At 47.4% G+C, this 25,588-nt stretch overlaps 1 protein-coding gene across 3 annotated transcripts in view; it reads right to left on the reverse strand.

The window, feature by feature from the left end:
• Positions 1 to 899: 899 nt before the first annotated feature.
• The window catches only part of VTI1A (vesicle transport through interaction with t-SNAREs 1A), a 362,797-nt gene continuing 338,108 nt past the window's right edge, over positions 900 to 25,588 (reverse strand). For 2 of the 3 annotated variants that reach the window (XM_065894296.1, XM_065894295.1), the window contains one exon: positions 2,680 to 2,773. In XM_065894296.1, the coding sequence (XP_065750368.1) occupies positions 2,680 to 2,773 (94 nt within the window). Of the gene's footprint in view, positions 2,774 to 25,588 lie in introns of all 3 variants that reach the window. The other variant, XM_065894297.1, reaches the window with a different exon arrangement.

Consider the following 25,588-nt stretch of genomic DNA (forward strand, 5'->3'; position numbering starts at 1 on the left):
GGCCTCCCAGCCCGGGCCCGGCAGCTGACGTCAGGCCCGCTGCATTTGCAGGCATTCGTCGGCATTCGTCTTCAACGTGGAACATTTAGAACTCTTTACGACTTAAGAGACTTTAATTAAATTGCTTTCGATTCTGGAGCGGGGCAGCATCCGCTTTATTTACGCTGCCAGGGAAACTGTTTAGTCTGCATGAATTTTATATGGCAAGGGCTTCCTCCTTCCTCTTCCTCCGCCGTCTCCTCTTCTACACCCCACCCTTCCGTTGAACATAATTTTTAACAAAGGCTCCTGACTTTAGAGATATTCGTCAATTTCACATTAAGTTCCTAGAACCTTTCACAGTTCTATGAATGGCTTCCAATGTGTGGGCTTTCCTCCTTCCCCAGGGGAGCAGGGCGAACAATTTTCCTCCCTTGGGCCACCTCTGAGTCTCCTGCAGCGATGGAGAGGGCCAGGGGCCTTCGGACCAGCTTCCTACAAAGTGGTCACTATCCCGGGCTAGGGGGTCGCTCTTGAGGTGAATTTGATGGGGCTGTTAGGCCAAGGGTTATCTGTTCATCTTCTTCCCACTCTCAGGGTTGAACTGGGGCAAAATCTCAGGCAAGGGCTGATAATGACATAGAACCCTAAAGAAGAAGCCACTGAAGGGCGAGCGATGCACTCCCTCCTCATTTCCTCTTTCAACATGAACGCCAGGTGTTAATGAAATATTTAGGAGCCAGCAAGTTTAGATGATCAGATCAACCTGGCTCGCCAGGTGGCCTTAGGAAGAGACCGGCGCGAGGTGTAGCTGGGTGACGGATTATACACTTTAGCTAAGACCAACTGTTTCGAAGGAAGCCACCAGAGGTTGGTAGAATACTTCCCCACCATTAGAGTTTCAAAACGAGAAGAAGATTACTCGTTTCCCTGCTTTTTCATTGTTTCTTCGATGTGTTTAGCAGGTACAGAATTCCGTTATCAGAATAAAAGATTCTTGCTGAGATAGATCCCTTACGCTGATAGGAAAATTAGTACAGCCTTCCCACTCCTCTGCTGGCCTACCTCGCTCTGCCAAAATCCCACACCATCCCTGCGAAGTAAATGCTGCAGCTTTATTTACACAATACTAAATGATTTACCTGAACACGTGCAGGCCCTAGCCTGTTTCGATGAGTACAATTTCTCCGGTGGATTTTGCCATTCTGCATTTCCTCTCTAAACCATAATGGCTCTCTTCTGAGTTGGGGGAAAAAAAAAAAAAAAAAGTGCTGCATCCAGGTGATCTCAGCCCGTGGGCACAGGTGGTTAGCATTTCTTATGAAGGGAACAGGTTTGCTTTTCAAGGATTCAAAGCTTCCAATTATACTCAAAAGATAGAAAGGACCCTGTAAGTGCCTATGAAGGCTTAAGAAAAACACATTTTGCTTTATGACTAGCGGGAGAATGACCTCAGCTTGGGTACCTTGAAGCCTGATCTTAAATGAACTCATTTTAAACGCAATTCCCGGTTACCTCGGACAGAAAGAAACCAAAGGAAATCACAAAGCATGGCAGAGGTTTGAATACATCGTGAATTCGGGAAGGCTGTGCTCACATTTGTTAGTGAAAGACCCAAGCCATCCTTTTGTAACGCGCTGCAATCCCTCATTCTTTTAAAGGAGGTTAGTGAACATTTTCCATCAAGTTTATTTCCAGTGGATCAGCCTATAGGACTCTACCATATTGATAATCACATTTGAAATTTCTCACTGAAGGAGTCAGATGCTTGCTCTTCCTGAAATATTCATGCTCTCTTTACATACTGGAATGGATGTGGAGAGAACCCTGTCAGACCTTTTACATGTATGAGGGCTGCTTTTGGCAGTGCAAATATTAAGACGGAAAGGATACAGAGATGCTTACACAGGTCAGGGGAGAGGAGGTCACCATTAAATACCAGGCCGGGGCTTTCTCTGCCAGCAGATTCTGGAGAGTACGGGATGTTTGGAAGGCAAGGAAATCTTTCTTGTAGCCAGTAATCAAAGTTGTGAAAAGTGGATATTGGGCAGTCTCAGCAAAAAACATTCTTGGGTCAAAAAAAAAAAATATATGCATAGAAAAACAGGGAAAGTGCTAAGTCAATTTCCTGCACAACTGCTATTAAATACCCACCTTTACAATGAAAGCGCTCAGGCAGGTGGACTATGTTCATTATGCCTGGGGAGGTACAGGGCTGGTTTGCTGGGCCGGTCACTGGCTCTGGCCGCTGCTTGCCTCTGCATTTTTCATGCTCAGACATCACAGAAGGGCTGATCGGTGACAAGAGGTGTGTGACAAACAGCACAGTCCATCAGAAGCCCCCATGACTGCCTCATCATGCCCTCTCCCAAACCAGGACCCCTGACATGTCCACAGGGCAAGCAAGAATGTCACCGAGGCTATTTTGGTCAGTAGATGAAATTACCAAAAGGCAAATAAACATTCACCTTCCCCTATGAAAAACAAATCTGGGTGAAGACAAACCTAGAAAAGGAAGCCAACCCATGCAAACAGGAATAGAAAATATTTTTACACTCTTTGCACTTCAGCTGAACAGCGGTGAGAGAGAGGGAGGGTCATTCAGGCCCTGTCAGCGCGAGAGAATGATTCATGGGACCATTTTGTCTTAATTACTCAGAACGAGCCATGGTCGCTGTTTATCAAGGAAGAGCAGATACATCAGTGTCTTCTGACAGAAAAAGTGATCGCTGTCAGGATGGTGATAACCAGGACGATGGCCAGAATGACGATCAGGACGCGGTTCTGGATGATTCTAGGAGAGAGCAAAGGAGGAAAAGCGATTCACACAGATAAACCGAGGACAAAGACCATATAAGACCAGATCGGCTAATCAAACGGAGGCTTCGCGGATGGGGGTGGGGAGCCCAGTGTGGGGTGTGCGTGTGCGTGCGTGTGCCTGTGTGCGTGCGTGTGTGTGACCACGCAGCTCTGTGGTTCCACAAACAATCCGCCAGCAAACGAACGACGCCACAGCGATTGTCACGAGGCACCCGGAGAAATGCTTCCTGAGAAGCTGCAGCGAATCAAATGGCTTTCTGGTCTCCGAGTACCATGTAGTAATCTTTCAGTGATCAAGGGCCCCATGCGAGCTTCTCTTTTTAATTTCACATGTGAGACAAGCCTCATTTTTTTTTGCAGTGTTTCCCGTGAAAGTGAAAGACTCCAAGGAAACATATGTCAGTAAGGTACTTACCTGTACAGAAATACCCGGGGAAAAGTAAAAGAGAGACTTAGGAAAAAAAGGACAAGATTAAGAAGCAAGTGTCAAGCTTGCAGCTCAGGCTATGAAACCATCATCTGTCACTGGGGCTCACGCTCCGTTACGCCGAGAGGAAATGTTACATGTGCTCCGTGGCAAAAAAAAAAAAAAAAAAAAAAAAAGATGGAAATGAGGAATAATACAAAGTACTCGGGTGCCTCGTGTGCTCTGGCTGGTGGGCCCTCACCTCTAGGGATTCCAGTCCCCTCGGCTCTGGCTCTGCCAGATGCAGATGGGGAACCGGGGACTCGGAAGGAGAGCCAGAGCGCAGATGCAGGCTCCAAGACGCCTGCAGAGGGCCTCTGATGAAGTTGTTTCATACTTCGTTACCTCATTCTTAGAAAAGAGGTCGAACATCAGAATGCCTCGTTGAGGTTGTCTAAGGGAAAAAGCTGGGTCAGACAGCCCTGCCCACGCTCGCTCCCACAGAACCGACCATGCAGAAATAGAGGTAGAGTGTTGGGCACTCCGGCCCGCTGTTCATCCAGTTGTCGAGACCCCACAGCAAACCCCATCTGCCCGTCCTCCAAATACCAAGGAGAAAAAAAGGTCTGCTGCCTTGTCTAGACACAGAACGTGGGAAGGGGGCTCCCATGGGAGGAACCAGGTGGGACCAGCCAGGCCCCCGGTTTAACAGAGACCCCACCCTCCTAACTTCACATCTTCGAGAAGAAATCTCTACAGGGCCTTCGCAGTCTTTTCTAGCTTCTGGGTGAGTTTCTTTCTCGGAAGAATGACAACATCCTTGTGGTTTCAGTTGCATTCTTCCTTGTGCAACCCCTTCTTCCCCAAACCTAAATGGATGGATGCAGACGGTCACATCAGACAAGCCCACTCCCTCGTGGCCCCCTGGAAGGACCAGCTCCCTCTCCTCCTGACAGGTTACAAAATGATCACATTTGCTGACACGTCTTCCGCAAAACTGCTTTAGCGCCTGTGTCCACTTTCCTCCAAGGAGATGAATGATCCGCTCGGTCCTCATTTATCACGTAATGCTCAGCTAAGATCTGTCTCGTTTATTTCTTCCCTTTCCCACTAGAAAGGCTGCGCCCTGATATTAATTCTTCTGCGATGACAGCTAATTCAGACTCAACAGGCCATATTTACTCAGGAACCAGGAAGATTCTCGGTCCCCGAAAATAAATAAATAAAAACGGGACTTCGTGGCTTGTTAAAGTGAGGCTAATTACGAACACTTGATCGGTGTAACTTGGTGGCTGGATTTAAAACCCAAACTGATTTTTTCCCTGGAAGGGGCAAAAGTCTTCAGAACAGTCCCTACACATCCCATTTGCCCAAGTCACTGTCAAATCTCTGTGTACCACAGTCACCCGCATCAGACTTGCAAAGGAAATCAGCAAAATGGAAGATTAAAAGCATGAAAACTCTTTAAAATTCTGCCTTAAGTCATCCACGGTAGTGTGTCTCCCGGATGACAACCATTTTATTTGTGGGTTGAGGGCTCCAAGGCATCCATGATGCTAATTTATAAAGGATTAACTGTGGGTGTTACCTGTTTAATCTGAGGCATGGTTAGAAAAATGAATACACAGGAATCCCTAAATCCTCAGCTCTTCCCCAGTCTTCCTAATTGGGCTTCCCTCATCTCAAAGCAAAGAGTGGGTTTCACCCATGATTTTTCCTAATAGCTCGTCTTTAACTCACTCAGTGCACACACACCTGATCCCAAGAAGGGCACCACTGGGTCACAGACGTTCAGAAAGACCTTGGTGCGTCCACAGAGCCTGGAGTCTTCACTTCTCCAGCCCAGAACTCGGCACGGTGACTGGCACGTAGGCCCCCAGGAGAACAGTCCAAAGGATGATAACGAAAGAACGCAGCCCCTGTAATTGTAATCATTCCATTCAAGGGAGAATGGAGAAGAAATCTGTGCAAATTTAATTTGCAGGAAAATCGCAGGGAGTCTGCATAGAAAAGGCTGAAGTTAAAAGCTGACATAAACTCCCCAAAGATGGAACACTGTACCATGGTGTCTTCTCAGAGCACTACTGGGTCAAATGGGGAGAAGGAAAGGTCCTCATGGAACTGTGTGTTGGTGGTGGAAGAGGTCAGCAGGAGAGAGTATTTGCTTTCAAACAAAGATATGTGGGACAAAGGGTGTTAGAGGGGCAAAAAAAAAAAAAAGGGTTGGAGCTGACAGAATTGGAAGTAAGCTTGACTCTGGCCAGGCCACCAACCCAGTTTTGGGCCTCAAAGGTGTTGGGCAGATACAATACCTCTAAGGGCCAGAAAAGTGAGCTGTTGGGGCCTTTGAGTGAATAAGACCAAGCCAGCCTGGACAGGGAAACAAAGGCTGGCATTGGTGGGCCCCATCTGTGAGGAGGCCTGGCCTACTGTCACAGCCAGGGGCCGCTGGTAGGTATTGCTGTAGGCAAAGCAGAAAGGAATGCAGAGTCCGGAAAGAATCAGGTCCACAAGCTGGGAAGCGGGGTTCCCAGCTCGTGAAGCAGAGAAGGAACTTTGGAGGAAGCCCAGAGTAACTTCCTTCTAACTTTGGACAAGGTCGTGGGGGGGCGCTTTATATTCTACTAGGTCTGCCACAAGCGGTCTTAATCTCCCTTTTGAAAATGCAAAGTGTGTTTACCCAGTAAATAATTTAAGAAAGGATATACACTTGAAAGAAGACATCCATTGAAACAGCGAGGCTAAATTGCCTCCAGGCAAAAACATGTGCATTTGCATGCTGCATTCTATTAAGCGAGCAGGCTGCGGCTTTAAAAGAATGCAGGCCCAAATGAAAAGGAATGTGGGCCTGAAACACCAAGGATTCTCCAAGTTTACTTTATGAATCACAGTGCTGTTGATACAAGATGAATTAACCATTTATTTTGAGGCTGAACTCACCAAGTATTGTTGAAAATACCGATCCCCGTGTGGAACCCAGGGAGCAGCTAATCTTTCCATTGCCAGTCTCCTCCCCCTCCAGAGACAAGTTCCTGCGTGTGGCAGCCGGAATCACAGAAGACTGGTTACAGGGAAGTAAGCAGACAGGCACCTGGCACAGCTCTCTGCTCGCGCTGCAGGAACCCAGGAATTCCACTGTAGTGGGCGTTTCCACATCCACCAGCTCGCACATCCTTATTTCTGGGCACACTCACGTGACCTGTGCCCAGACCTGTTCTGGGCCACGTGACCTGTTTTAGTCCATGGAATGTGAGCAGAAGAGCTAGGCGTCCCTTCCAGGTGGAGGCATTTAACTTCCAGGGTTTGACTCTCCATTTGGGTCTTCCCTTGCTGTTCTGATCTAGGAGGCTATAGGTTCCAGGAGTGCAGCTACAGGATGGTGGAGACTCCTTCCGCCTGGATCCCTGAGTCACCCCATGGAAGACTATTGCCCTGGAGGCTCGGTGGGACTCGCAGTGGGCTTGTATTAAGGTAATGAGATTTGGGGGTCGTTTCTACTGCAGGATAACATCAGCTATCCTGGGTGATGCACCTCTGACCCCCTTCTCCAACAAGATGGGGTGTCTGGCCAAGCCAAGTGGTTTAAAGCATCCAAAAAGCCAAGGTATAACGGTGGGTGAAATGACTTCTTTCCTTAAAGATTAGGTTTTTTGCCTCTTGGTTTTCAAAAGCTGGGATTCTCATCTCTCCGTACTTGGTCTTAAGACTCCTCACTGAAGCCTCAAGAGCTTCTTCCAGCTGTAACCAATGCCAGTGTGTGTTCATGAATGTTTCAGCAAGCCCAGGTGGGGCAGTCTGCTTCCCACGAAGAGCAGATATGTGTCGGCCGCATTCATTTCTCCCTTCCAAACATCTGGCGCTACTCCTAGCCCCAGGGGTAGAGCCGTGACCTAGGCTAAGAGGTCAGTGTGTTACATACCCCTGACCACAGTGACTGGCCCAGGCATGTGAATGAAGCCAGTCTAATAGAGTGAATGTCAGAAGCTTTGCTTGGAATGCAAGGTCAGGTCACCTGGACTATGTGGTGTGCAGGTGTTAGGCCTGGATCTGTTGCAGCCATTTTGTTTCCATGAGGGAAGCCAGCTGAAGAAAGAAGCTGACCCATGGAGGACAGCAGAGTTGAAGAAAAAGCAGAGAAATGGAACCCCAGTCCTGAAGACGTGGACCTCTCTATCAAACATCCTTCTTTTGGACTTTGCATTATATGAGAAAATAAATGAATGCTATTTCTGAAGTCAGTTTGAGCTAGGTCTTCTGTTATCTGAGACCAAAAAGCATTTTTAGGTTGATTCACTTTAATTTCAAAACCAAGTCCTTGATCAATGGCATACTTTCCCCACCTCTTCCGGGAGAATTTCCTGACCGTGCTCCTTGCTCACTCCTGTATTTCCCTGTGTGTGTGTGCCCCTCTCTTACCACTACATTCGCCACACAGTTTTATGATTTTCCGTTTCTGTGCAGGTTTCCCCAATAAAAAGTGGCCCCTCTACGGCCTGAATCTCCTTTGTCTTTTGTATTCCCAGCGCTTAAAATAGAACTTGGCATAGACATTCTCAGAAAAAATCTTGCTGAATGAATGAATGAAGGTTCATGTAGTCGTCTTCCTGGTTTCTAAGAGCTGCTTGTAGACAAGCACAGCTTTAGGAGTTAGCTCTTAGCCACTCTCCCATGAAGCATGCCAGCAGTGTCCAAATCCCTTTGCAAGCCTGCATTCATTGGTTGGAGAGCGCACGCCACGCCACAGGTTTGACGCCCCGTCCTGCACACGCTTTCCTGCCTGACCACAAATAATGATGCCTCACCTTTGGGGTCTGACAGAACAGTACCGGTTGGCAGGACATTTAGCAACCAGGAGAGTGGGGGGCGGAGCGGGGTGCGGGGGAGACGCTGTGCACAGGAGCCTGTATCGTGTCTCTTTGGGAACTTTCCAAAAACAAGGACCGAGGGAAAGGCTCTCCAAGTTCTACGTCCAATTCAATGGTAATATTCACCAGAAAGAAATGAAAACAGGAGTAGGGGAAATGGTTCATCGTAATCAGCCTCTAACACTAACTTTTAATTTGAAGCATTCTTTTCAAAGCTGGGTACATGGTTGCCTCTGAGCTAGAGCTGTGTGTTTGTTGTGTCCACTGATAAAGCCCATCCAGGGTCTTCTATGTCCTGTGCCTTCAGGAGCGATCCTCAGCTTCACCCCAGGATTCAGGTGGGGTGGCCCCCAGTCTCTGATTCCACAGGTGGACACATGACACAGGCAGGCCTGGCTAATTACAGCTCTTTGGACCCTGCACAACCACTTGTTCAGGAATTGGCAAGCCACTCAGGCCAGATGGAGTCGCCCGGGGATTTTTCCTAAAAAAACCAAGAAAAAGGTCCTCTCTTTACTGGGATTGGCTGTGGGGACAATGGAAGCCTAGAGCAGCAGGGATGGGGGTATGGGGGAGTGGGGGGTATTCTTATCACCACGCAGGAGGGGAACCTGCCCGAAGGATGGCACACAGAGGAGCAGAGAGCCCAGAGATGAAGAAAAAGACGGGTTCCTAAAGGCATTATTTGAACCACTGCTGTGTGCCTCAGGAACTTCCCAGTTATAGGAGCCAAACAATTCCCTTTTGATTCAAGCAAGTTTGGCTGGGGCTTCTCTCACTTTCAACCATACTGACTGTACTGAGTTGAATAGCTATCCCCTCACCCCGCCCCAAATTCACGTCCACCTCAGAATGGGACCTCATCTGGAAACAGGGTCTTTGCAGATGTAATTTGTTAAGGATCTTGAGATAAAATCATCCTGGATGTAGGGTGGGCCCGAGATCCAATGACTGGTGTTCCTTACGAGAAGGGACGGCACAGATACAGGGAAGAAGGCCCTATGAAGCCACGTGCAGAGACTGGAGAGATGCTGCCACCAGCCAGGGAAAGCATGGGGTCACCTGAAGCTGTAAGAGGCAAGGAAGGATTCTTCCCTAGACCTTCAGAGGGAGTATGGCCCTGCTGACTCCGTGATATCAGACATCAAACCTCTAGAACAGTGACAGAATATATTTCTGTTGTTTTAAGACCTCAGTTTTTTTTTTTTTGTTTTTTGTTTTTTGCGGTACGCGGGCCTCTCACTGCTGTGGCCTCTCCCGTTGCAGAGCACAGGCTCCGGACGCGCAGGCTCAGCCGCCATGGCTCACGGGCCCAGCCGCTCTGCGGCATGTGGGATCTTCCCGGACCGGGGCACGAACCTGTGTCCCCTGCCTCGGCAGGCGGACTCTCAACCACTGCGCCACCAGGGAAGCCCCCTGCCCTCAGATTGTGGTGCTTTGTAACGGCAGCCCTAGGACGTGAATACATGAAGTTTTCAGATCCAGACCAGAATACGGACCCGGCCTTCTTGTTTCGGCCTTTACAACGACCCTTCTCCATGTCTCCACCCCCTTGTTTTCCTGTGAAGTCAGGACAGTCCCAGCCTTGTTCCCTGGAAGCTTTGCGTACAGCTGTGGGGCTCACAGTCTTCAGGAGCTGCTGGTTCTTTCATCACAGATGAGATTTCTGTTCACGAACAGAGTAGACAGTGGCCCAAAGCCATGTGAAATGAGGGACCCGAGGGGGCACATCCCACGAGACTCCTGCCTCTGGGATAAGACATTTAAAACAAGAAGGGGGCTTCCCAGGTGGCGCAGTGGTTAAGAATCTGCCTCCCAGTGCAGGGGACACGGGTTTGATCCCTGGTCCAAGAAGAACCCATGTGCCGCGGAGCAACTAAGCCCATGTGCCACAACTACTGAGTCTGTGCTCTAGAGCCCGCGAGCCACAACCACTGAGCCTGCGTGCCACAACTACTGAAGCCCACGCGCTTAGAGCCCGTGCTGTGCACCAAAGAGAAGCCACCGCAATGAGAAGGCCGTGCACCGCAACCAAGAGTAGCCCCCGCTCACCGCAACTAGAGGAAGCCCGCAGGCAGCAATGAAGACCCAACGCAGCCAAAAATAATAAATAAATAAATATATATATATATATATATATAAAAAAAAACCCAAGAAGAAAGCCAGATGTTGTCTCTGGGCCAACTAACTAAGCCTCCCCCCACCATTCATAGTCCATACTTACCAACCTGCATTTAGGAGTGGTCAGTTATCCACAAGTCCTGAGGGAACGGGACACAGGAGGGATAAGTTTTAACAGGCGGAGAAATGAGCACACTCTCCAGCAAGGAAATGAGGGGACAGGAGCCAGTATCTGAGCCCTGGGACACCGAGGCTAGGTCCTGAGTGAGGACAAGAAGTACTCTGTTTCCGAATTTCTACTTAATTTAAAGGGATTTAACCTTTTCTGTAAAAGGCCAGGTAATAAACGTATTAGTTTGCTAGAGCTGCAGTAACAAAGTACCATAGACTGTGTGGCTTGAACAACAGAAATGTATTGTCTCGTAGTCCTGAAGGCTGAACGTCCAAGATCAAGGTGTTGGCAGTTTGGTTCCTCCTGAGCGCTGGGAGGGAGAATCTGCTCCTCGCCTCCGCACCAGCTCCTGGTGGTCTGCTGGCAACATTTGAAGCTCCTTGGCTTGGAGAAGCACCACCGCGATCTCTGCTTTCATCTTCACGTGGCATTTTTCCTGTGTGTGTATCTGCATCCAGATTTCCTCTTTTTGTAAGGACGCCAGTCATATTGGATTAGGGGACCACCCTGCTCCAGGATGTCTCACCTTAACTAATTGTAGCTGCAAAGACCTTTTTTCCAGACAAGGTCACATTCTGAGGTCCTAGGGGTTAGCACTTCAACCTGTGGATTTGGGGAAGGGGAGTGGGGCAGGGGAGAACACACAATACAACCCATAACTGTAAGTATTTTAGGCCTCGTGGGCCATACGGCCTCTGCTGCAACTACAGGATTCTGCCCGTGTAGCACAAAAGCAGCCCTAGACAATACGTGGACAAGTGACCACGGCTGTGTTCTAACAAAACTTTCTTTACAAACACTGAGATTTGAATTTCATGTAATTTCCCCACATCAAAAAATATCCTTCTTTTGATTTTTCTCCAACCATTTCAAAATGTCAAAACCATTTTTATCCCACGGGTCATACCAAAACAGGCAAGGGGCTAGATTTGGTGTGCTATCTGTGGTTTGCCCACTCCTGGTCTCAAAGCTAAAAGCTATTGAAGGCAAGCCCTCCTCCGCTGGAGAATGTGCTGGTCCTTGGACCATGCGCAGATGGGAATGGCAGGTCTGGCCAAGTCCCTCTGAAGAGAACAGAAAACCCAGAGTCCCTGCCCCGAGGGAGCTGACGGTGTCACAGTGAGAAATCAATTACGGAAGCCTGACAACAAAGGCTGTAATTAGAGTAATGCCAGTGCCTGGGACAACTTGTTGTGTGTCCACAATCCTGGATCTGCCTGGGGACAATTTGTTGTGTGTCCACAATCCTGGATCTGCCTGGGGTGACCTGGAGCAAGTCACTCCGACACACTTGGGCTTCAGTTTCTTCCCAGCAAAATCAGCCAGTTCACCAACCACCCCAGGGAGAAGAGGATTAGCTCATTATAGATTATAAAGCACTTGCAAAAGGTAAAGGCTTTACATGCATGAGGTCGGCAAATAACCCTGTGAAAGGAGATGCGGTTTCAGGAAAGGCGACAGGCAGGGGGAAGGTGGTCAGAGTCTGGAGGAGCTGCCTGGGAAACCTCCAGTGGCTGTGGGGGTGGAGGCACGTGTCCAGGAAGCTGCTGCCCAACCCCCCACCAAGCCCAAGCCCACCAGGCTTCTCAATCCCACAGTCTGGTATCTATCTGGGCCTCACGGTGACACTGTCCCCAGCAGGGTGAGCCTTCCCTCCAAGGTGGCCGCATAAACATCAAAGGCAAAGGGAGGGCATCCCATTGGCTGGCTTGAGGACACCTTCCCAGCCTGGGAAGGCGGCCAACAAGTACCTGTCAGAGCCCATTGATAAGCCCGCCAGGGTCTGATGAGCAGTGTGTAGTTACACTGTACTCTACATTGCCAAACGGGCACCTCGAATTTCAGGCTGGGCAGTGCAGCCTCTGCTATTCTGAACTATGGACTCAGTGATGGCAGGGGCCTGGAGAGCTTTGCTGGCTACCGGGCTTTCAGATACGATCAAGGCAGCTCGCTTCAATCAAAGGGCTTGGAAAGAACTTGAAGAAAATCAAATAAGGATGCTCTAGATATGCAAGGTACACTCATTCCCTCCCAGGTTTGCAGACAGCCAGAGCTGGAAAAGGTCTCCATACTCTGGTCTGGAGTGTTCGTTTTAGAGTCGAGGACCCTGAGGGCTTGAGAGGTGGAGGGACGTGCCCAGGGTCAACCCTGTGGGGCACAGCCAGGTCTCCAGAGCCCCAGGCCCGCTCCTGTTTCACTGTGACCCTCATTCTCACGCGAGCGGCCAGGGCCACTGTGGCGACTGTACATCATGGCAACTCCAAACGTGTCTTCTGCTACCAGAGAATGTTCAACAAAATCCAGGAACACAGCTCAGAGCCTATCAGTCTCCACCTCTTACTGAGCTTAGCCCGGACCTACTTCTACATACAATGAAGAGGGGCGTGGAAGGATGGACAACAGTGGTTCCCCAACTCCAGGCCGAAGCTCAATGCAAGAAAAGCGACATAGACACCTCCTTTATTTGACAAGCAGATTACTCAATTTCAAGGACTGCCCTTTCCTCTGAGATTGTGTCCTTTCTACTGTTTTAGTGCTCAAATGTCCTCGATTTTATGGAGTGACGGTGACAGTCAATGGCAAGTTTTTCCCCAATGTCCTTATTTGGACATTGGAAATGTACTGTTTCCTTGGAAACTATTCTTACTTGGCAAAATCAAAAGTGGACAATTCTCCTTCAGTTCTCTGTTTAAAAAGTCCCAAGTCCAAGAAATGTGAAAGTTCGTGAACCCCGGAGCTGGAAAATCCCACCCAGCTCTATCCTCTGGAGATTCCTCCTCAGCGTGGTTGCCAGGGTGATGCCAACAGCAACATCAATGACAGTGACTGTGAGGACGGCTGCTGCTACACCCCACCCACAGCTCATACGAGCCGGGTGTGGACTCCCGGCCAGGTGTTATTCTGGCATTTTCTACACTTTGTTGAACCCTCACCACAATCTCATGAGGTGGAGACTATATCACGCGCATTTGGACAAAGGAGTTCCCTGAAGCCCTAGCCCACCTCTCCAGTCTTAGCTTCCACCCCTGCTGGACACACACGAAGTGGTTATTTAGGTAACTGGTGTGTCTCATGTTCTCTGTCAGACTCGCCTTGGTCATCTGAAGGCGAGTCTTTGACGTCTTCATCTTCACACTCTACTGCATGGACACAGTTAACTTTTGTTGATAGCACAGAACACTAATTAACCAAAGTCTACTCTTTACTTAGTGCCCAGCGTAAATGCACAGTAAATTACTAATACTCATTTCTTTCCTTTTTAAAAAAAAATTTATTTTATCTGTGGCTGCATCAGCTTTTTATTTATTTATTATTTTTGGCTGTGTTGGGGCTTCGTTTCTGTGCGAGGGCTCTCTCCAGTTGCGGCGAGCAGGGACCGCTCTTCATCGCGGTGCACGGGCCTCTCACTATCGTGGCCCCTCGTTGCGGAGCACAGGCTCCAGACGTGCAGGCTCAGTAGCTGTGGCTCAACGGGCCCAGTTGCTCCGCGGCATGTGGGATCCTCCCAGACCAGGGCTCGAACCTATGTCCCCTGCATCGGCAGGCAGACTCTCAACCACTGCGCCACCAGGGAAGCCCCTAATACTCATTTCTATTCAGGAGCATAGCTCATCAGCTTTCTTCAGTCCCTGGCACACTGGCCGTGTCCTTTCAGCTCCTCTCTTTTAGGTAAATGCATGATCACCCGATCCCTCACCAGATTCAGGGACAGAACTAAAAGCAATCGTCCTCTGGGGGTTGCTCACCAGTGACTGTCCCTTGCCCAGTGACCTCGTACCACATGATTTTTTATGACGTCAACATCACCTGTCATACAGACGAAGGGATGTGCTGTACAAAGATTCCAAGTCTGCTGAAGATTTAATTTAGTGCATCTGGTAGAAAAGAGTGCTAGACAGAAAAGAGTATCAGGTGGGACAATTAGCTAGACTCACTGTGTGATCTTGGGAAAGGACTACAGATCTCTTTGTGCGATGTCATTTAATCTTCACGATGATCCTGATTTATTAGGTAGGACCCAGATTTGGTGGCTTAGACCCACCCAGGGCGAAGGCGAGCCCCACTCTGCATATGGCCCCGGTAAAGTTCTTGGTGCGAGACGGACCTTCCTCGGTGTCAGGCCTGGATGACCTCCCATTCCCGGTTTTAGGTGTTTCTCACTCTCTCCCTGTGCATCTCCCGCTGGGTGCCCTGAGGGAGGTTCCCCACTTCTGCCGGGTCCCGCCCTGTATTGTAAAGCAACCTCACTGCCCTCCTGAACAAGCCACCCCCAGCCCCTCCCTCGCCAAGAGACCACAGAGAAGCCATGAGCAGAAGCTGATCGGCCACCTTCAGTTTTGGAGCCAACTGCCCGGATTTGAATCTGCCACACACCAGTCGGGCAAGTTACTTGGACAAGTTACTTCATTACTTCTCCAAGATTATGTCCTTTTGACCCTTTTAGCGTGAAAATATTCTTTATTTTGTAGAGTGATGATGATAGTAGATGCCACTGTTTTCTCCCAGTGTCCCGAACTTGGACATTGGAAATGTACACTCTCTTTGGAAACTACTCTCTCTTACTTGGCAAAATAAAAAGTGGACAACGTTCCATCAGTCTTCTGTTTAAAAAGAAAGATGAAAATACCAATACAAGGAACCTGAAAGTTCCAAAGAACCAATGCTTCGGTTTCCTCCTCAGGAAAATGGGGCCAATAATAGCAGCACCTTGGTCAATAAATGACATTAATAAATAAATGAGTTAATTCAACATGAAGTGCTCAGACCAGTGCCTGGCGATAGGAACCGCTCAATGAAGAGCTGTAGTAGTTACTATTTCATAACTCTACTCCTATTGTCGCTTGCTGATCTCCCCACAAGGAGTCCTGAGACTCCCCCTTATTTGGCTGCCCCCCTCCCCTCCAGTAGGCATCCCCCGCTCAGGTGCCTTGGCCTGGAAAGCCTGCAGGTTCCCGTGGGGCACATCCTAGCGCTGCCCCTGATTAGCTTGCTTTGTGGGGTCCAGGCTCAGCCGCTCTCCTGGAAGCCCCGCCTTCAGCAGCTACCTCAGTTACCCAGGAGGGCGGAGGCAGCCCCCTCCAGCTCTGTTAGTTTCCCTGGGGACACCCCTTGACAGCCAAGATGCCTCTTCTGGATTAGGGCTGGCTGAGGTCACACTGGTGGAGACAAGGCTGCCTTGGCTTTTGTGATGGGCTTTAACATCATTTCTTGCAAGATCTGACATTAGATACTAATCTCCTAATAGTCATGGATTTACACCTTTTTGCTTTCCTGATGTCAGGGGAATAAACTGTTTTGGCAAAGGTTTATCAGCCACCTGCATCTCTGTCAACTCTTGAGGGATGTGGTCACGTTTTCTAGATCATAACATCAGAACTCGTCCAGATCTGATTCTGTGGCTGAATGGGATGTGTCTTAACTCATATCCCCACTATGCCAGTCCTGGGGCTGCCTGTCCTCAGACCCTTTTCTTGTCCCTTCGTTGCTTTGCTCTATTTCATAAAGAGGCTCCTCTTCCACCACCCCAACCCCTGATGACTGGCCGTCCACTGCATTCAGCCAATGGGAGGTGCTGGCGGGACAGTGGGGATGGGAGGGAGAGAGAAGTCAGGGCATTCCTCCCTTTCTTCCTCTGCCTTCCCAGCAGCTCCATCTCCCCTGTGGTTCCTCACAGGCCCTCCCTGCTTCCAGCTCCCATCACGTGGCCCTCGCCTGGGCTCTGGGCACACCGCTCCAGTCCAGGTGGAGGGGCTTTTTGGTGACTCGAATCCCTGGGCTGCTCTGCAGGAGATACTCAGCAGCGTGTGCCCTGTCTGCTCAAACTTGTATCTCCCTCACAATCTTTCCCTTGAAACTGATTTTACATACCCCCAAGCAGCATTAATCATTTCTGAGCAGGTGACCCCAGGTTAAGATGGCCTCCTCGGAAGGCTTATTTGAGATAAGCACGAGGGCTGACTCACAGTTCTTTGGGCGGGAGGAGGGTGGGGCAGGGTGACCATCAGATAGCAGGATCTCCAGGTTTGCGCAGGTGAAGCCATGTCACCTGCCAGCCCGGGAACGTGCGCAATTCTTTTCTCTAACTAAGGAAGGAAGTCCGGTGGGGGGGAAGGGGAGTCTCCAGTCTGAGGGCTGCAGGCGTCGGGAGAGGGGACTGGAGAACTGGGGTTGCTTGCCCTCATTCTAAACTGGGGTGCCGCTCCTACTTGCCCTTGGTACGCAGAGTCAGCTCAGTGCGGCCAGATCTTCTTTTTTGCCAAGAGAAGCCAGAAACTGTGTTCTTTCTGTGAAATCTCTCAAGTTTTAAATATTGGCAACTAAGAAAAAGTTTTCCAAAACACTGGGTAGCCAAACAAAAAACATCTGTCTGGGGGTCAGAGTGGCTCTGGTCTTCAGTCTCTGACCTCTGACCACTTATTCAGGGATGAATTAAAAGGAAGGGGGTGGGTGAGGGAGAGCCTCCCTGCCCTGCATTGCTGGAGATCCCCTCGGAGGCAGGAAAAGCCCAGCTGTCCTGACCCTGTGGAAGTCTGAAGTTCAACCTCTGTGTGAGCTTCAATAACCAGGGTCTACACTGAGTGCATCCAACTTAGCCCATAACTGATTCCTAACCGCAGGGTCAAGGGCTAGAGAGAGGTCAACAGAAGCCACAAACCAGCTTGTGTGTGCCTTTTGGACCTCTCACAAGGGGATGAAAAGCGCAGGCAGAGGTCAGGGCTGGACTGCATATCTGCAGCCCCTTGACCCCCACAGCCTGCAAAATGTGCTGGAGAGCCTGGCTGGTGCTTCTCAAGGAGGAGGGTGTACATTTTATGTGAAACGTCTCATAAGTCAGTGGGCCTGAGATGGGAAACCAAGTGGTGTCTTTCGGAGGGTGAGTGGCAAACAGGTTTGCAGGATGGCCTCCACACCCAATCTGTTGCGTGATCTTGTGAAAAACAAGGAAATGGGCCTCAGTTTCCCCCTCTCTAAAGTGGTAGTAAATATATGTGACCCAAGCATCCCTGAGGATGTTTGCTGACATCCACGCCTGTGGACTTGATAAAAAGAAAGAAAAGGAACTGCCATGGAATACTGCGGCCTTTGAACTCAGCTCCTTTATTGCAGCAAATAGAAAAACCAACAAGCCAGGAGGGCTCTTTCCAGAGACTGAGCCGAAAAGCAGCCTGAATCTTAGAAAGAAGAAGCCCTTCTTTCCTCTGTCATTCTTTGGAGGTACTGGCCTCAAGCTCCCTGGCCTTCATTTTCACAAGCAGATGGTGAAACCCAGCCCCCTACGTGGGCGCCGTATTTACCAGCTTAAGGGGGTGTCTTTGGAGGTTTCTAATGGAGTTGGGTAGAGCCTCAAACTCCCCTGCCGAACACTCGTCTGAAGTCCAGCCTAGGGAAACAGGGCTGATCGAGGGGCCTAACGAATGGCCCCCCCCCCCCCCCTCCTCCTCGAGACACAGGAGTCTCCTCTGGAGGAGCGGAGCCCGCGAGACTCTGCACCACTGGCTTTGCTCAGGTTCGCGCATGCGCGCTTGGCTGTGCCCGGCACCACGCCACCTGCTTGGACGGAGGGACAGCAGGAGACAGCCCTGTGGAACTCGTGTTTCCTGTAGGGATGCTCTTGAACATGTTTACTACCCTGCACGGCGTGTGTCCCTGTGATGAGGTCCCATGGGAAGGTGCTGGGGTCGGGGGAAGGAGGAAGGAGCTGTGTTTTCAGCTCATGGATGTTGACGCATCTAACTGAAACCGTCTTCCTCTTCAAGTCTCCTGCCAGATGCCTGGAGATAAATTTGTGGCCCACTTCTCACAAACCTATGGGCTATTCCACAGTTTGTGTGTTAACCTCCCCCCGGACTTCATTTACTATATAGAAAATCTATTGTATACATTTTGGTAAATTGCTGTAAATCCTTTTGGGACCAAGACAGGTTTATACACAGGCACTAAAAAACTAAGAAAACAAACAAAAAAATTCACATTTTTGTGGGTTGGCTACTTTAATGATTCTGGCTTTATCTTCCCTCCTATCCCCCAAACAATTCTGTACTATGTGATACTTGGAAGGCGAGTTTGCACGTTTACCGAAACAATAAGATAATTCCATTTTTTTCTTGAATCTCCTTTTGTGGCCAGCATGGGGCAGTTTCCAGAGTGAACCCAAACTTGGGACTCCTGGGTTCCTCCGTAGCCAAGTGCAGCGGATCGTGGTCCCCTTTGTTTGGGGATTTACTTCAATTGTCTTAATAACACGGACCTCCTTTTGGAAGCAGAAGGCGTTCCCAGCAAATGTTGGCTGCAGATATGCTAGCTGAAATGTTACCACGGTCACGGCCCTTCCTTGAACAATCTAAAGCATATTTCTCTCTGTATATATTTGGTTTTTTAGATGCTTTAAAGCCTAGAAAACAATCATAGCTGAGGCCATTTCTGAGATGGCACTAAAAGAACCTACTCGGAGACAGATAAAAATAATGAGAATCTTTCTGTCAGGAAAGATTTAGAAAATATCAGTGGCATTATTAAAATTTAATTTTTTACTCGGCTTTTTGGTTCTCCTTTCCAGTGATAATGGGCAGGAATGCACACCTCCGCCTTGCTAGTACTTGTTTCGTGCAATAAATCCAGCCTTCCAGTCTGAAGACATTTCAGACAACAGTTTTGACTGCTATAGGCTTATTTTTTACCCTGTGCTGTGAGTCTTCCTATAAAAACCAGTTCATGAGATAATTTTCCACAAGGCCAGTGGAACTAATAAAAATCAATTTTGCCCAACTGGTTCAGAGAAGTCTTGGGAATAGCCAAGGCAGAACCGCAAAAAAAGAAAAAATAAAAGGAGAACCAATGTATTCACTAATGGTTGACTTGATAGAGAACCATCAACTTAGCTGACAGGAGATGCTCGGCTGTAGGTATTTTCCTTTCAGCTTGAACAGAACACCTTTTAAGGGTCTAGGAAAGGCATTTCTTCCCAGTGGTTGAAGATACCTGAGTGTCGTAATTCTGAGTTGCCCATGCCCTGGGTGACAACGAGGCCGAATTTGGGCCTGACAGATTGTGGCCTCTGAAGTCCAACCCCTTTCTATTGTCAGAGAAGCTGGTTTTGTGAATGGGTGGGCTGGGTTTTACACAGTTTACTCCAAGGCCACAGGACCAGTGGGTGAGGGACTCATCAATGCATTCAGATACCTCAGGTTCTGGAGGCATCCTCATCGCACCCCTGCCATGACCACCCATCTGACTCCCCATTTTGGTTTACTGCCAATGGAAGTAGGATTCCAAAGGGACACCTCTTTTGAGATCTAGAAGCAAGAACAGGGTGTGGTGGCATGCAGACCATGTTCTATAAAACACATGCCTTAACTACCAGCCGTATTCCTTGGTTTAAGACACTGATTGACATGTCTAAAAACAAATGGCAAGCCTTGGTACAGAAAATATTAAAAAAAGACTGGAAGGAAATGTAGCCAAGCAGTACCAGTGTTTGTATTTGGTTGGTGAGTGCGTTTTGCTTTCTATTACGTATTTTTACATTTTCTTAAATTGTATATTATTACATATATAATTATTATTTCAAATAATGCTAAACTAAGAATTGAGTAAACTGGAAAAAGAAACACAATACTTTATTCTCAATGTTATAAGAGAGAGAGAATGTGTGAGAAAAAAATTAACCTTTTTGGTGCCTTATGCTATCCGAAGTACTTCACACAAATTCTTTTATTTAATCCTCATTACAAATCTGTGACAAAGATATCAATGTTACCATTTTCCAAAGAAGAAAACTGAGGCTTAGGGAGGTTAATTTGCCCGAAATTGCACAGCTAGTCAGTGGCAAAGTTGGTATTTAAAATGAGGTCCAGGGGCTTCCCTGATGGTGCAGTGGTTAAGAATCCACCTGCCAATGCAGGGGACACGGGTTCGAGCCCTGGTCTGGGAAGATCCCACATGCCGCGGAGCAACTAAGCCCATGCGCCACGACTACTGAGCCTGCGCTCTAGACCCCGTTAGCCATAACTACTGAAGCCTGCGCACCTAGAGCCCGTGCTCCGCAACAAGAGAAGTCACCACGATGAGAAGCCCGTGCACCACAATAAAGAGTAGCCCCCGCTCACCGCAACTAGAGAAAGCCCGCGCACAGCAATGAAAACCCAATGCAGCCACAAATAAAATAAAGAAAATAAATAAATCAAAATGAGGTCCAGTTTCAAAGACCGTGTGCAGTGCGTGGTGGGAAGAATAATGGCTGGCATCACGGTGCATCTTATACTATAGCTCACTTTGCATTTATGAGTCAAATCAGGGATAACAACATCTGTTCTTTTTTTTTTTTCCTACCTGAAAGCTTCTTGTGATGTTCAAATTAGATCATGCATGTAAAACCAGAGAAAATGCAAAGTTCTCCTCAAAGAAATAGAGTGATATGACAGTATTTCATATAACATTGGTGAGTTGAAAGTTGCCATAAATACCATTGGGATACTGATAATTTTCAAAGAAAAATATATACTGAAGTAGAATACTAAAACTACACTGAATAAATTTGTCCTTGGTCATTCAGAAGGTATGAGAGGGTCTTGTCCTATTCTACTTGTCATTAAGACCACCAATTTTCTTGCCCATGATATATTAGGTAAAAAGCAAAGATTAAAAATACTATGAATATTAGGATCCTAATTTTACAAAAGGATAAACTTGAACAAAATTTGGAAAGAAATACATTGAAATGAAAGTAATGATTGTGTTTAGATCACGGTGATTTAAAAAAAAAATCTTCCGTGACTCACCACATTTTCCAAATTTTTTTGTAATGAATATGCACGATGTTTACAGCCAGAAAAATAGGCACTGTTTATCAGCCTCCGCACACAGAGACAAAAACATTACCTTCCTCCTTGGATAAGACTGCAAAATAAATTCTGAGCTTTGTGGTTGTTCGAATTCTGGTGAAAAGTTTATTTGGAATGCATTTCAAATCTTCAAACGAGGAGTCTAGCTACCCCATTTTCTTTAGACAAGTCAGGCTTGGTCTGCTGAGGGCTTTTGCCACATACAACTTGTGCAAAACATCAGAGGTCAAGACACCGGAGACTACACAGTGCACTCGGAGAATAAAACAGAAACATGCCTGGGACTGCCATGATGTTGCAAGGATGAGAGTGCCTGGTCTGAATTCTAGAATGACCTGCGTTTGCATGGTGGCCTCAGAAGGGGACCTGTGCTTCCTGTCAGAGCACACGATCGGTAGCTTAGCAGAAAAGTGTCACCCTGTTTGAGAAAACAGGGCCCAGTTCAGATTTCAAGCAGTGCCACCAAGGAAGCTATTTTTAAGTATATAATCGCGTTTGTAGCATCTGGCATTTTTGCACACTCCGTTTTTATGACTTCAGCATGATACATGTGCCGTAAGACAGACGAAAGAGAGATTAAGTGTGGGATACTGGAGTCATGTTGAATATCCCCAGTATCGAAATATTATAATATGCCCTAGAGATTATTCCAGGGCCAAAGAAAACCTTACCAATGTACAGAACGTTGGAAGGGGGAAGACTTGGCAGCCAGGGAGAATAGGGATTTACTTCACTTACTAAGCCAGTACACAGCCTCAGATGCTAACACGCACTGATAGGAAATGCCAACATTTCAACTTAAATCAAGACTCGAGCCTATAACGTCGACACTTTGCCTTTCAGCAGAAGATCACAAACAGCACAAATCTGGGTTTCTTGTACTAATTGGGGAGGTTTTCTAATTTGCTTATGATATCTGCCTCATGGAGAGCTAATCTTCCTCCAGTTACCTCCTAACGCTGCCTGAAATAATCCGCTTACTTCTGGTCTGTCCGCAGTACTTTATATCAAATAACACTCGCTTCCTTAACTCAGCCACAGCAAAAGGCAGCCGCAGCCCTGGCCCCGTGCTTCAGCATTGCCGGGCGTGCGTGCGACGGTCACAGCAGATGCTTCTGCGGACAGAAGCCAGGCAAGGAACAAGGGTGCAGCCAGGCTTCTGAATAAGTAAGAATGATGAAGTGCGTGCTAAACGGCACTAATTAACAACTGAGAGCATAATCTGATAACTGTTTTGAAAAGACTGAGACATAATTTTGCTTTCTCAGGCAGGCAAAATATTTCAGGGTGATCACCAACCTATGTAATCAACATTCAAACTCGCTTCAAAACTTTTTTTCTAAACACCTCCCCCCAACCCCCTATCCTTTTGAAAGGTTCACGTAAACATTTAATGACACAGCCTGGAGGTTTAATCGACACAGGCAGGCAGTGCCATTTCAGTAGTATTGTTGCCCTATCTTGACTCACTTTTAACGCGTTAGATTTTTAAAAACGAGTATTGGGGAAGAAAGTGTCTTAATTTTCATAAAGTAGAATAGCCTAGAATGCTAATGCTCGTAAAACACACTGTAAGTGCACAGGCTTGGGGGGATCCCCGACAAACAAAAGTGACGCGAGCTGCGGTGTGATGTGGCGGGTCCAGCCTGGCACCCAGGTGAGAGCCAGGCTCTCTCCCCAGGTGGGCTCGGCCTGTGTGACCTTAGGCAGCACACTGTCTCCTTCTGGGTCCCCATTTCCTTGTCTGCAAAGTGTTGGCTGCAGGGGTTTGCAAGAACTGGAGGATTTCTAAGATTCCTTCTGCCACTAAGGGTCTCCAGTCATTAATCGAAAGGTTCTTTTTTTTCTTATACATGGGTCTATTCTAAACAAGCGAACCCAGCATTTCTTTCCCCTTCTATGCAACACATCATATTTGAAAACACTTCCCTCACATTTTCCGAGGTTACTGAAGGGAAAAAAGTTATATTGTTTAATCCTACTTTATAGGAGTTTGCTCTTTTATTAGAGAACAAACCCAGAACAGTGATCAGTAAGGTATATGTACCCAAAGTGTGGGAGGAGGAGGGAGAAGGAGAAAGAGTCTGCCTTCAAGTGCCTTGTGGAAATGTATAAAACAAGCAGCGAGATAGTCCTTTGCCAAACACTGTCATAAATTTTTTATTCGGCAGCTAACATTCTCACTAGTTTTCTTGGCAGCAGTTGGGACCTTTAGCAAGAAAGGTGCAGGAGAAAAATACCTTGTTTAGAGATGTTTTCAACACTTTCTGGGATTTTTCAGAACTTCTGCCTGCAGCACATTTTTACAACTACAGTCTCCAATCACCTGACGAGTGGGTGGTAGGGTTGAACTTTTTTCTTTAAAAAAAAAAAGAACATAGGGAGAGAAAGTGAACAAGCAGTGCTCCCCCCTCTGGCCTTCCACTGCGCCCATCTTTCTTATTTTTCGTGGTAGGTATTTCAGATATCCAAGTGCTTAGTCTTCTCCGTCTAGACAAAAAACTGAAAATAGAATGTACCTTTTGTTGAGTCTGATACTATCTATATTGTATTCCCAGATGATAGAGATGAATGAAACAGGCTGATGACTAGGCCATTTTTCTTCAACAGTTCTGCCAAAAACAGGTCCCACCTGTTGCCTTTGGGTCAGTTAATGGGCAGAGTGCTGCCCTGGATTTGAAGCTGATGTAAGCACACGCAAAGATTCGATTTTGACAGTCACACTGCCGATGGGGAAATGAACGGAGTGAAAGCTCGTGGAGCTGGTCATTACCCATCTCAGGGAACCTCAGCCACTGGAAGCTCTTTGAGGAGGAGGGCTGGGAATTCTGGGAAGTAAGGGGCCAAAAGCCACAAGGAGTCAAGGCTAAGGCCTTTCATTGCAACCACATCCTACATACTTTATACAGACTAGCAAAATTCTTCGACAGGGGACTTCCAGCTCCGAGTGAAGAGGTCAACAAATTCACTCCCCTCAAAACAAGTTTAAAACTGAACAATTGTTAAAACAATCTTTTCAGGGCCCTGAATAATGACTGAAGGCAAAACACAAACTGAGAAGTGTTTATTCATAGAAAGCTGACAGAACTTTGGGTAAGAAGATCCCCACCTCACCCTCTGGCTTAGTTGGCTAGGAAGATGGTTTTATCAGGGCAGGACTGCCAGAGGAGGCTGACTTGATTTGGAGCAGAAGGCAAAAGCCAGTGGCATTGCCAATAAAAGTAGCAAACTCTGTAGGAAAATGAATGGGGGAAACAGCACAGTTTTGCTGGCCTGAGGTGGCAGTCCTGGTCGGGATGAGTGACAGATCAACCAAAAATGTGATGGGGAGGTTCTGGAAATGAGAGAGCCCTAGATGTGCCAGATAAGCTCTCCACACATCTTTTGTTGATTGGGAAAGTATGTGTATATGCTGGGGAGACCTGGGAGACCCCAGTGAAAAGTCAAAGCCAAGGCAGGCTTGAGAACTGGCTGAACTTTGAATGTTCTCTTCAACCCACATACAGATCGCTTGGCAGAGGATGGAAGCCTTACGGGTTCAAGGTTTTTGAGCACAGTCTTTGCTCAGCCATTGGCTGGCCACTAAGCTATGTGTGCAAAGGGGCAACCCCTAGGAAGCCAGGCTCATAAAATAAAAATAAGAATTAAAAAAAAAAAAAGCAACAACCGAGCAGACTGCAGGGGAGATAGATCCTGCAGATTACGTTCAGGCAAGCTAATTAAAACTATCAGAACCCTGAGCTGTTACAACATATCATCTAAAATGTTTAGTTTTAAACAAAAAATTATGACATGACAAAAAGAAAAGAAAAATGAAAAAGGATGATCTATATTCAAGGGGAAAAAAAAAGCAGTCAATACAAACTGATTCTGAGTGACTTTGATGTTGGTTTAGCAGACAAGGACTTCAAAGCAGCTAGTGTAACTTAGTCAAAGTCTTAAAGGAAGCTGTATTTAAAGAATTAAAAGAAATTATGATGACAATGCTTCAACAGATAGGGAATCTCAATAGAGAAAGAGGAACTATAAAAATTCTACAGTTGAAAAATACAATAAATTAAATGAACAGGAATCAGTGAACTTGAACATTTGCCAATAGAAATCATCCAATCTGAAGATGAGAAAGATAAAAAAAAATGAAGAAAAATGAGCAGAGCCTCAGAGACCTGTGTGACTAGGGCAAGAATATCAACACATGTGCAGTGGGAGAGGGAGAGGGAAGGAGAAGGAGAAGGGAGAGAGAAAATCTTGAAAGCAGCAAGACAAAAAAAACTCGTTATGTACAAGCAAACAACATTATGATTGATAGCTGAATTCTCACAAGAAACAATGGAGGGAGAAGATAGATGAACATATTCAAAGTGGTAAAAATGTGGGTGTGGGA

This window comes from Phocoena phocoena, chromosome 16, assembly GCF_963924675.1.
Source record: "Phocoena phocoena chromosome 16, mPhoPho1.1, whole genome shotgun sequence".
In the NCBI taxonomy this organism is placed as follows: Eukaryota; Metazoa; Chordata; class Mammalia; order Artiodactyla; family Phocoenidae; genus Phocoena; species Phocoena phocoena.